General features: G+C 53.4%; 1 protein-coding gene across 1 annotated transcript in view; it reads left to right on the top strand.

Moving 5' to 3' along the window:
- PHGDH (phosphoglycerate dehydrogenase) overlaps window positions 1-12,393 on the top strand; it is a 30,617-nt gene that overhangs the window by 13,259 nt on the left and 4,965 nt on the right. The window contains exons 4-8 of the mRNA XM_032420453.1: window positions 763-817; window positions 912-1,010; window positions 9,263-9,395; window positions 9,851-9,999; window positions 11,508-11,660. Coding sequence (XP_032276344.1) covers window positions 763-817; window positions 912-1,010; window positions 9,263-9,395; window positions 9,851-9,999; window positions 11,508-11,660 — 589 coding nt within the window. The remainder of the gene's footprint in view (window positions 1-762; window positions 818-911; window positions 1,011-9,262; window positions 9,396-9,850; window positions 10,000-11,507; window positions 11,661-12,393) is intronic.

The raw sequence follows: 12,393 nt of genomic DNA, 5'->3' as shown, positions 1-12,393 counted from the left end.
AAGCGTTTCTCAGGGAGTGTCTAAAATAGAGCAGGGACTCCTTAAACATTCTAAACATTGTTTCCTGTCTCCCTTCTTCGCTTCCAGAGAAGCCTGGGTGACCACCTCCCACATGACATACTCTTATCCTCTCACCTCTGACTCTGCCCTAACTTCCTCTGTCCCTTCCAGAGAACACGTGGAGACTCAGACCCCCATGTTAACCAAGAGGAGGAGATAGGCTGGGGGGGCTGGTTTGGGACAGGAGGTGGTATGGACTTGGCACCCACCCACCCCAGTCTAGCCTGAGACGGCTGGGGCTTAAGAAACTCTCAAGGAAGAATAAGTACCCAGCTGTTCACTGATACAGTGGAAGGTATGGGCTGCAGCCTTGGATGGAAGAGGAAAACGAAAATCCTTGAACTTCTGGAGCACTTGATGTTATCCGAGCCCCTCGATACTCCATTTCGTTATCCCTATGAGCCCCGGAGGATTGGTGCTTGCTTTTTACCAGCCTGGAGCCACTCAGCTGGTTGAGGCAGCTGGAGACAGAAATTAGACTCCTAGCTGGAGACAGAAATCCTGGGGCTCCCACATCAGGTCTCGCTGACGGATTTCCCTCTGCTGAACTCCCTTGACCCTCCTCGGTGTCTCTGCACCTGAGCTCCAGACCCAGCCTGAGCTTGGTTCCCTGGGGGAATGACCATTGGAGGGGGCAGCTGTGCAGACCTCACGTCACACGCCTTCTGCGTGGGCCCACTGAGCCCGTGTCTGTCCTTGCAGGCAGATTCCCCAGGCAACGGCTTCCATGAAGGACGGCAAATGGGAACGGAAGAAGGTGAGCGGCCAGCCCTGCCTCGTCCCGCCCGGCTCGGCGCCCGGGTCCCTGGTGCTTAATTCGGCCACTTTGCCTTTTGCTTTTTTGGTTGCAGTTCATGGGAACAGAGCTAAATGGAAAGATCCTGGGAATTCTTGGCCTGGGCAGAATTGGGAGAGAAGTGGCCACCCGGATGCAGTCCTTTGGAATGAAGGTAAGAGGTTGGTGAACCCCTTTGACGTGGGGCTCCCTGTAGCAGTTTTGGGAGAGGCAGCTTTGCTTGAGAGAAGGTGAAGGCTTTGTCCTCAGAGGGCCTGACCCTCCTTTAGAGCCCCTGACTAAGTCGGCGGGGTAGCCATTCTGGACACCTGAACTCAAAGTCTGGGCACGCTTGGTGGAGGTCCGTCAGCTCTGGGTCCCAGCGGAGCGGCGGGGTCATGCTTCCTGCTCAACTTTTCCTCCCCTGCCACAGGGGCTCTTTGATTGGCTGTGTCTGTTGCCTGTGATAATTCAGAGAAACAGGAGGAAATTTGCAACCTTCTAGCAGAGCAAGTCTCTATCCACCTTCTAGCTCTGCTCCGTAGTGCAGAAGGGACGGTGCGGTGATTGTCTAGACGCTGCCGAGATGAAGTTAAAGCCTGCTGGCTAGAACACCTTGCATATTGCTCAGAAACCCTCCCTGACCCCTGTTTCCCTCCAGGACCCGGTTTCATCCTATTCTGGAAACTCCGTGGTTCTTCTGGTGGAGGGAGGGTTGTCATCCCCTTAGGCTGATCCAGGAGACCTTGCAAAGGGGGAGGCCGCCGAGCCACAGGAGGGTGACAGGGTGGCCAGGAGTGCTCGTGGATGTCTCCTTGTTCACTCTTTGTTCGCTGTTTGCTGTTAGGGGGATGATGTGTTCAAACTGCTGCCAGGAAGGCTTTCATTAAACAGAAAGGAGAATAGTTTTGACAATCAGATCATTTCTAGAAAAATTGACATAGAGCTGCGATGGCATTTTCCCTTTTTCTCCTTCTTCCTCCCTTTCTCCATGTCCCCCTGGCTTCATAGAGTTAAAAGGAACCTTAGAGATGAACCCTTAATTTTATATTGATGTCTGGAGTTTGTTTTTGCTCAGGCCTCCAGCAAATGGAAGGTAGACAAGAACCCAGGTGGGCATCCCGTGATACCACATTGAACATCTTCCTCTCCCTGCTGTCCCTGTTCCCCCACCACATTTATTTACACCAGCCAGACCTCTTTCCTAAGCCTCAGCACATTTTTCTAGATCCCTGGAGAGGGGGCGGGGGCCCGGCAGGATCCACTGATCATGAGAACAAACCAAAGCCTTGCTCTCCTGTGCAGGGCTGGCCAGGCACCATACGCGGGAAGGAGCGCTTTCTCTTCCTCTTTTGTGAGGGATTAAGGCTTAGCTCACAGAGAATTCTGATCCTCTAAAAGCAGGGGCCTTGGGTTAAGTATGACTCAGAGTGAAATAGCCAAACAGGTGAGCGCCTCACTGATGATACAGAGACTTCAGGAAGGCTGTTGGTCCCCTTCCCCATGGCTCCGTAGGGCACCAAAGCACACCGGCCTCTGCTAGCTCAGGAGCCTTGGTTATCATGGACTTGAAACTTTGGGGCAGTGACTTACCCAAACAGAAAGCCCCACCTCATTTCCTGAGTCATGGAAGTGATTGGTAAGCTTCTCTGCTCATCTGGCCCGGGCTCAGCTTCTCAGCTGCTGCCGGGCTGCTTCCGAGAGGCACGAAGGAGGTGGACCCTGAGCCCTCGGGCATGTGTTTGATTCAGAGATGTCCAGAGCCTGCTCATGAATGTGAATCCGTGCATCCCGACAGACCACGCACGACATGCCCACGTTCCCAGCGAGGCTTTGAGGCTGTGGGTGGTTTTGCCTGTCGCAGCTCGTCGCTGCTTCCCTTGAGGGTTCTTCTGCCCGGCTGTCTCCGGAGGGTCACTGTAGGCTGTCTTGTTTCTGGCACATGATCTTTGTAAACTGCTAAAACATGCCTTGGAGTGGTCACCCCCCCCCGGCCCTGGCCAGCTGCCCTGGTCATTTCAGAGTGGCCCAAATGGCCTTCATTTATATTCTCGGCTCACTTTAACTGAGCTTCCTAACCTATTTCTGGGTCCAGATGAATTTTGCTTCGGGGCAGATGACTGACCTGCATCATCCAAAGCTCCTTGGTTGATGTTTGAGCAGCTGGGAAGAGCAATATTTTCTAAAGGCAAGGAGGGAAGATTCTTGAACAAATTGTGAAAGAGATGGTTTATCAGCATCCCGGCAGGAAACAATGATCAGTGTTTACTAAACACAGGTTGTTTTATTTTTTAAAGATTTTATTTATTTATTTGACAGAGAAAGAGATAGCGAGAGCAGGAACACAAGCAGGGGGAGTGGGAGAGCGAGAAGCAGGCTTCCTGCTGAGCAGGGAGCCCGATGTGGGACTCGATCCCAGGGCCCTGGGAACATGACCTGAGCCGAAGGCAGACGCTTAACGACTGAGCCACCCAGGCGCCCCTAAACACAGGTTGTTTTAAATTGGCCTTTTTCTCTCTTTGGAAACCGATATTAGACTGATTGATCAGGAACATCCTTAAGTGTCTTATATCTGGACGATTTAAAATTGTATTTTAATCATGTAAGAGGTGAATGAATCCTCACATATCTTGAAATATAGATCCTTATCTCCTTGATTACCACCCCAGTCCTGGTCTCACAGGTAACATCGGTTTGGTGTGTATCATCTCAGACTTTTTTCTATGCGTTTACATGGAATGCGTACAGTTCTTGGCCTATAGAGGGATTCTATGCCTATAGAAAATAGAACATTGTACATGGTGTTAAGATAAAAATGTATGTCTTGGAATAAATAAATTTACCATATTTGTAAACTATTGCATGGAATTCTGTTGTGTGGACAAATTGCTTTTTATTTGACCATTTCCTCAAGGATGGACATTGGAAATGTGAACTTTAGTAAGACATTGGTGAGATCTTTTAGGATACCCTTGGGGTTAAGATGGAGACTGTGAGCTTGGTGCTAAAAGGTTTAGTAACTGGTTGAAGGATAGCTCCGTCTCCATCTGGAGGGAGATGGTACAGGATGGTGCAGGGCGCTGCCTTCTCCACGGTTCTCATCAATGGCCTGGGTGACAGGAAGCAGGCTAACTTTTAAGAGTGTGGAATCAGATCCTAAAAGACAAAGGAAGGCTAGAATGGTTGGGCATCCTAATAGGAAGTTTAGCTAGAATCCCTATCAGTGCCTTAAAATAGCCCCAAAGCAACTAAACACATATTGGATGTAGAAGTGTTGTTAAAAAGTTTTCCCAAGGCAGGGGACCTTTGGTTGACAAAAATGCAGTGTGGTTAACAGTGGCATGGCTGATAGAAAAGGTAATGTGACTTTTGGCAGCATTAAAAGAACTATGGCTTCCAGAACAAGGAAGGTGAGATTCCTCATGCTCTGTACCAGTCAGACCCTCACATGCTCTGTGAGACTGAAAGCTCTGGAGATAAAGGATGATGGTGAGAGGCTCATGTCTGTACTTCCTAAGTACAGACATGTACTTCCTAAGTACAGACATGTACTTAGGCACTGGGGTCACTGAGCCCCATCATGACTTGGGAGGCATACCAGAAGGCCGTCAAATAGCTAACGGGCAGTCTATAGAAGAGTCATGCTGTCTAAAGAGTGGATCCAAGGAGGACCAACAGGTACAAGGCAGAGGGGACAGAACTACAGCCCAAGCTGGCCCCAGATTCAATGGGGAGAGCGAGTGTCCCACTCCTGCAGACACCCACAGGAGACTGGGTGAGCACTGGGCCAGTGTGTGAGGACAAGGTGTGAACACTGGCAGGGAGGTAGAAGCAGGTGGCCTTTAAAGCTCTGATATCTCCGAGCACCCATTACCCGTGGGCCACGAGTTTCTTTATCTGTGAAATGGTCTTTAGCAGTGAGTTTACTGTGCGGCCATAGGAAATTGAGCAACATTATTAAGGACTGTGGTTTGTTACAGTAACTTGGGAGAACCCTGTAATTAAAGACCGAGTGTGGACCAGGAGGCATAGGGGACCCTGAGTGGTTCCAGTTGGGCAGCTCGGGCGGCGCTGCAAAGCATGTGAAGATCATCCTCGTCACCCCCTTCCCTCCCTGGTCCTGGGGTCTTACCCTGTGCTTTAATCTGTCACCCAGGTTGTTAATCACTAATGAGGCTGTTAATGGATGACTAGCATCCAACCCCTTCCAGAGTATCGCGATTTAAGAGTTGACCCCTTTGTGCCACAGGAGTGATCGGCAGAGACACTTTTGCGCTCAGATGTTGGGGATGGACGCCCCCCTTACCTTTCCTGTCCTTTCTTTGTCACTATCTGGTCACTCAGGGAATCGGGGATCCTAGACCTTAGCTCTGCTAGGGAGCTTAGCCACCTGGCTTCCCAACAGCATCTAGGGTGTGCGTGTTGGAGTTGGTTGGGGGAGAGCCCACCGAGGCTGCCCCTCCCAAACAGCACAGGCCTGGAAAGGGATCTTCATGTGCCACCTGAGAGCACCTGCTGACTTGCTCTGAACCACACGGCCCAGATGTGGGTTTCCAGAGAATTCCGGCAGTCTGTGGCCTGCTAATGGTCTGAGTCATCTGAGTCTTAGGCTCTATGGTGTTCCTTCTGCTCAAAGTTTTTCTCGATCATGTTGTTGAAGAACAGGTTGTACCCTTTGGAGACACAATTCACTCATGCTCGCGTGTCCCCCAGAATGTGCTAGCAGGCCCAAGCCAGCCAGGAGCTGAGCCTTGCACTCTCTTGCCAGGGTTTTCTGTGAGGAGCAGGCCAGCAGTTTCTTTGTGGCCAGTGTTGTGATGAATCTGAAGTTAGTCCGGAGGGATGGACATTGAACCTGAGGCGCCAGGTGTCACCGACGCTTTCAGGCCCAGCTCACGTTGACTGAGGTCTGCTGTGTCAGATGCTGTGCTCACAATGACCCTTGCGGGGTCAGTATCCTTACCTCAGGTTTACAGATAAGGAAACTGAGGCCCAGGACGCTTATATGATAGGTTCAAGATAATAGGAATGGTAAATGATGGAGTACAGCTTAAAGTCCGGGTCTCCTGACCTCCAGTCTGGTACCCTTTGTCCTGCATCACCACCACTGTCTTCGTTCCTGATCCGTGTTGGTTAAACGGTCACTGTGCTCGACTTTTCTCAGGACAAAAGCTCCCCAGGACAGGCAGCTCCTATCTCAGTCTGGTAACTGGAATTCCTACTGCCCTAGAGTACTGATTTTTTACGTTCTTCCCAGAGCCTCAAGTTCTAGAAAGTACTTTAGGAACATGGTTTCTGTTTAAGATTTCATTGTGCAAAGGAAAGAGAGTTCTAATCCTAAGCCAAATGATGGTTAGGCTCCTTTGTTGGAGACCCTTGACCGTGAAGGCCCCCTCGTTCTCCAGCATCTGCTGCTAAGCCAGAGGGCCCAGGGTAGTTGTGGTCGGCCTCTCTAGGCTGCCTTCTCACACCAGCTAGGAGTACTCCTGGAAAAGCTAGGGTTCCCCTGCTGCCCAGCATCAGGAGTCTGTCCTGAGGCTAGGATTCACGTGGGGAACCCCTTCGTGGGTCTCCCTGAGGCTCCTCTATAGGAATAGTCTTCGGACAGTACGTACCTGGAATTGCTCCAACTTCTGCGCATCGGGACTTCTGACCCTTTCCGGGACATGCCAGGACCCTACTCAGACACTGGTCTCCTGGGCCCAATGTTACTCTTTCTACTCCCCGTGACATGGTCTCCTGGTGTAAGAATCCCGACTCCTAGCTGAGTTCAGCTCCAATCTGCCCTGGGTATCTCCAGTGAAAAATGAAAACAGTTTTCTCAGCCAAATTCTTCCCTGCAGTTGTCTGCAGGTGAACAAGAGAAAGCAAGCTGAGTCAGATCCTGTTGACCACTGTGGGGGATGCAGTCTCCTCCTGCCCCATCTGCTCCCCATTAGCTGCAGGCACCCGCCACAGGGCCACTGGGCCTGGCTCAGCCCTCGGGACCCTTCCTCCCCATGGCTCCATGCTGTTTCTTGGCTCCTGAGAGCCCGGAAGCCCCAGAGTAGTGTGGACTGGCCTCCACTGGGCTCGGCTTTGTGACCTCTGCTGGTGTTCCCCTCCGCTCCCCGCTCACATGAACAAAGTACATCTGGATTAGAGATGAACGGGGCCGTTGTTCCAGGCGGCCTCCGAGTAGCCGGCGGACAAAGAGGACTTGGAAGAGTACGGGCAGGGATCCTGGGGCCCTCTCTCCTCCCCTGGACACTTCATTGTCCCTGCCAAAACGAGTAGGTTACAGCCAAGGGGAATGGCCGTTGGGACTGTGGTGGTCATGAGCCTGTGATCCTACAGCCTCTCCCCTACAGCCTTTCCCCCTAAACCTTGCCTTTTCCCTGTTCCTCAGGCTGATGATGAAAAATGTGATCCGAAAGCTCTACCTCATTCATAACCATGTCCGTTTCTTCTCTGGAAGGGCTGAATTTTACATAGAAATCCTCTTAAGATGCCATTATTTTCTAAGATGACTTTTCTCTTCCCCCACAAAGAAATTCAGGGTGAGCAGGGGAAATGTTGCAAAGCATAGGAAAGCCTAAAGGAGGAAAAAATGAATTCCACCACACAGAAATGACCACACTTAGAGTATCACACTTTCTGTTGTGTTTGTTTGTTGTTGTTCAATCCCCGGCCACCTCTGAGCATTCTAGGGTTCACCTATAACTTTTCAGGGTTAAGGGAACTGTCTTTTCAAGGAATTATTGAATTGCTGAGTGTTGGCGCAGGGGATGACTTTGAAATCATCCAGCCAACTCCTTTACTTCAGACTGAGGACCCAGGTCCGGGCCTCCTGGTTCAGCGTCCGTACCTTGGCACCTGAAGGTCTGTCTAGGTCAGTTGGCTTTCCTGCCTTCTTGAGGACATTGATGCCTTTGAGTTGGTTACGGCCCCTACACCTCTTTCCCCCCAGTCAGTGCTGGTGACCTGGACCAAGCTGATGGAGAGAGCCCTGGGCAGACCTCCCGGGTAGACCGCACAGAAAGTGGATTAAGTCTTTGCGGTGACCAGAGGTAGATGCTTCCTGGCTGGTTATGGATTCTTCCCAGCTGCTGGTACAAGCTTGGTAGTCTCTAATGCCTTGCCCTTGCCGAGGAGATGTGTGACTGGCACCCAAAACTGTTTCCATCTACTCCGCTCCTGTTTTCTCAGGTGGGGTTGGGAGGGTCCTGACCTCACCCCACATTAGAAGGATGGGCACTTGGGGTGCAGGCTCTCGAATCCAAACACTGGTTCTTGTCCCCACTCGACCATCTGCCAGCTGTGTGACCTTGGCTAAATCGTTTCACCTCTCTGCCTTAGTTTCCTCATCTGTAAAACGGGGAAATCCTAGTGCCTAATCCATCGGGTCTGGGTTGAAAGCCCCTGACACACAGTAAATGCTAAGGAATGTTTGCCATTATTCGCTATGACAACGCGTCCTTTCTTCTTTCTTCTGAGCTTTGTCTTCTCTGACTTTCCTTCTTGCCCTCACCAGTATCTGATGACCTTTGGCAAGTTTCATGAGGCTGATGTAGTTTGTACCCCCAGAGTTCCCTGCCTGCCTCCCTATCTCCCTCCCTTCTCGGCAGCCTCGGAGAGGTCCCTCTGATTTGGGGACCCTCTCCTCCCCCGCCAGCCCAGAAGGAGGTCCTTTCTGGGTCCTTCCCCATCCATAGTGCCTTTATGCCTCACTTGTCCCTCCTCTTGATGTGCTCGCTCCCCATCCCCGTCAAACCTGCCTTATTGAAAGGATCTGTGTGGTTAGTCACCAAGTTAGGCCTTCCAAGACTAGATGCATTTGAAGCCTTATTAAAAGGAACTTCAGGAGGGGACCAGACTCTGCCTACTGATGCCTCAGCAGCCCCCCTCCCCAGCGACCGGTCTTGGTCTCCTTGCTAACCCTGCTCTGCACCCCTGCCCCCACCTGTTTCTTTCTCACTCTGTGGAAGCAGTCAGGGCTCCTGCCTGTTTTCTGGCCCTGAGGGTCCTCGGCTGCAGCCAACCTGCCCTCCCTTGCCTCGTCGTACCCTATGAGCACGTCACCGCTCCCCACACGGCTGTCCTGCCTCTCCTGGGCTCCCTGCTCGCTAAGGGTTTCTGAGCTCCACCTTATCCAACCTCACACGTGCGCACACGCGCGCACAAGCACACGCACATGCTGCTCTTGCATCCGTTCGTGGTTAAGAGCTTGGAGGTAAACCTCCCTTCGCACTTGGGCCTGCCCCTCCTAATGTGTGAGCCCCACTTTCTTCATCTCTAAAGGAGAAGAGTAGCAACCCTTACTGTGAGAGGTCAGCTGCATTTGGAAAGGCTTAGCAGTAGTGCTTGGTAGGTGTTTAATAAATACCAGTACTAATAAGGGACAGTGACATTCGCTCGTGTCTTTGTCTCTTTCTTGCTTCTGACCAGACTGTAGGATACGACCCCATCATCGCGCCGGAGGTCTCGGCCTCCTTTGGTGTCCAGCAGCTGCCCCTGGAGGAGATCTGGCCTCTCTGCGACTTTATCACCGTGCACACACCTCTCCTGCCCTCCACCACAGGTAGGTGTATCCCTGCTTGTGGGTCGGCCACAGAAGCCACAGACCAGATAAGGGTGGGCCCTCGGTCTGGGCCTTCCGCACACACTGGGGACTAGGTCCCTCGAGCACAGAGTGATGCTTGGCTGGCTGGCCCTGCCCCACACGGAGGAGGGATGAGCTAGCTGGAAATGCGTGGGGTGAGCTGGCCCGATGTGCACGACCAGTGACCCCATGGTTTCTTCCTGGGGCCGCTGCTTCCCTTTCTGGTTCTGGGACCTATTCAAAGCACTAACAGCTCAGGGGCTTCTAGGACGTTTCTGAACTGTGTTTGGTCTAAATCCAGAACGGGGACTCTTGCCGCAGAGCCGGTGAGAAGGGAGAGGTGAGGCCAGAGAGGCCGTGGGCCTGTGGGGAAGGAGCAGGGGCGAGGTGGGGAGGGCCTCTGGTGCTGCAGGAGAGCTCTTCCCTCCTTCCAGGCCTGCTGAACGACAGCACCTTTGCCCAGTGCAAGAAGGGGGTGCGCGTGGTGAACTGCGCTCGGGGAGGGATCGTGGACGAGGGGGCCCTGCTCCGGGCCCTGCAGTCCGGTCGGTGCGCTGGTGCCGCGCTGGACGTCTTTACAGAGGTGAGTGCCTGGGGGAGGAGGGGAGCGCTGGGCAGAGGGGCCCAGGACCGAGAAAGCCCAGTGTGCACAAAGGTCTCTGGCTTAAGGGCTCTAGCATCCATGGCAAACAGGAGAAATTTTGTTGCCAAAAATAACGCCACTGTGGTTTCGGGAGCCCTTATGGGCCGTACTGTGGAGGCAGCCATGTTGTCTTTCGCAAAACCCAGATTTCAAATAGGACCCAATTCCTGGTCTCAGGCTCCCTGGCCTGCTGTCATGTGGATAACTCCAGGGAGGACGGCGCAGCAAACCCGTTCTGAGGTTGAGGATTTGGGGCAGCATTTAATGTACTGATATAGGTCTTTGCTGAAATGAATCCCATTGCCAAGAAGACATCTCACGCAGTGTCTGTTGGCTTTCCCTGCCTTCCTTTCTTCTGGGGAGGAAAGGCAGCCTGAGGACAACGGCTAGAAGCGTTCCCTTGTGTCCTGTGTGGGCTGCTCCCCCTGCCTCTCTGTCGGAGCCAGAGAATCTGTCTTTGCTCACCCGTCCCCCCACCTGCTCTTACACCAGATGGAATGATGGACAGCGCATTTCCACTCCAATGCTCTTGGCCTCTCTTAAGAGTCCTGCCACCAGCCTCACAGATCCAAGGGAAAGAGCAGGGATTTTGGCTCAGGCCGTGGGGGGGTTGCTGGTGACCTGTAGTGGGGCCTTGGCAAGTCCCCGGCCCTCTCTGAGCCCTGGTGCCCTCACTGTGTATGCCCTGCCCAGAGCACACAGCTCATGGGGTTGGTACTCCTGGTCCTCTTTCTCACATAGATGGTACGCTTCCTGAAGGCAGATGGGCGCCTGGCCCTCATTGTACTGCCATTCCCCAGCTCCGTGCCTTCCCCTGTCTGTCTCTGGTCTTCTCTTGGCACTTGCTACTATGTGGACAGCACTCACAGGCCCAGGTGGCCAGAGAAGGGGCCTGAGTGACCTTCCCAAGGGGAGTACCTTGTGCTCAGTGAGCAGAAGGGGTGGAAAGGACATTGGAGGGTGGGCAGAGGTGCTCAGGTGGCCCACCTGTCGTGCTGAGAGCCAGGTTGGGACAGCTGTGCAGAGGGCCTGCAAAGAGTCTGATGCCGTGCGGAGCCAACCGTAAGTGCTGGAAGGATTCAGGGGCGAGGTGGAGTTTGAGGGAAAAACCGGTAACAGAAACAGTAGCTTCCACTGGCTGAGAACCTCCTGTGTTACTGGTGCTCAGTCTGCACAAGGTATTATAAGGTGGGTAGTATTAACCCATTTTATAGATGAGGAAGTCGAGGCTCAGAGAGGTGCAGATTTACCCAAAGGCAGGGGGAGCCGAGAGGCGAATCCCGTCCATAGCTCTGTCTACTCTGCTGTGAAGGGACATTGACGAGGAAGCCGGTTGTCGAAACCCGTGACGTCCCTGGCAAAACCGAAGTAGAAGGCGTCCTCACCCCTGCCCTCCTCTCTTCCAACTTCCCTGGGCAGCCAACCGAGAGGTGTCTCTTTCTGGGCAGGAGCCACCACGGGACCGAGCCTTGGTGGACCACGAGAGCGTCATCAGCTGCCCCCACCTGGGCGCTAGCACCAAGGAGGCCCAGAGCCGCTGCGGGGAGGAGATCGCCATCCAGTTTGTGGACATGGTGAAGGGGAAATCTCTAGCGGGCGTGGTAAGTATGGGCAAGTGGGGCTGGGGCCCGGAGGGCGCAGGGCGGAGCAGGGCGGGGGATGGTGACAGTTCCGGGGAGCAGTGGTGTGCTGACCAGATTCAGCCCTGGGAGCAGGAGATAAGGACTCCCCTGGAGCCAGCCCTCCGGGTGGGGCAACAGGAACCACCTGTCCCTAGCTTTGCTCGCTGCGGGCCAGCGTCAGGGAGGCGGCTCAGCCCTGCGACAGTGTAGCCTTGCTGCAGAGATTGTGGCTCTTTCCAGGCTCCAGGCTCCAGAGAAAGGCTCTTTTGTTCTCCACATGCCTTGGGAGTGAAGGAGTGTGGCTTGGGCGATGCTGGATGCCATGGGGAGCGGCAGCTGGGGGACCGGTCTGTGGAGAAGGCTGTCAGGGCCCTCTCTCACCTCCTGGACCTGAGCACTCCTTTTACTGTGTCCATCTTAGACCCCTGGGCAGGGCGAATCCCCACCCCCAGAATGAGCCCTCCAGGCCCCCTTTCTGTCCTCAAATCATGGCCTAATGTCCCTACGTCTTGTCGTAGCTCACACTGGGCCCTTCCTGGCATGTTTCTCCCCCAAGCTTAACCTGACTTACACTTCCAGGCCTGCCTCCTTCATTTAATCTTCGGATGTTCCTTAAGCTCCAGAAGGTACCCCATGCTGTCATAGCCCTTTGGGGGACACAGAGATGAATAAGGAAAGCATAGCTGTCTTTCAGGGGGCTTGCAACCCTTCA

Source organism: Phoca vitulina, unplaced genomic scaffold (assembly GCF_004348235.1).
Source record: "Phoca vitulina isolate PV1807 unplaced genomic scaffold, GSC_HSeal_1.0 scaffold2, whole genome shotgun sequence".
In the NCBI taxonomy this organism is placed as follows: domain Eukaryota; kingdom Metazoa; phylum Chordata; class Mammalia; order Carnivora; family Phocidae; genus Phoca; species Phoca vitulina.
The sequence above is the reverse complement of the archived record's forward strand: the minus strand, read 5'-3'. Positions and strand labels throughout refer to the sequence as shown.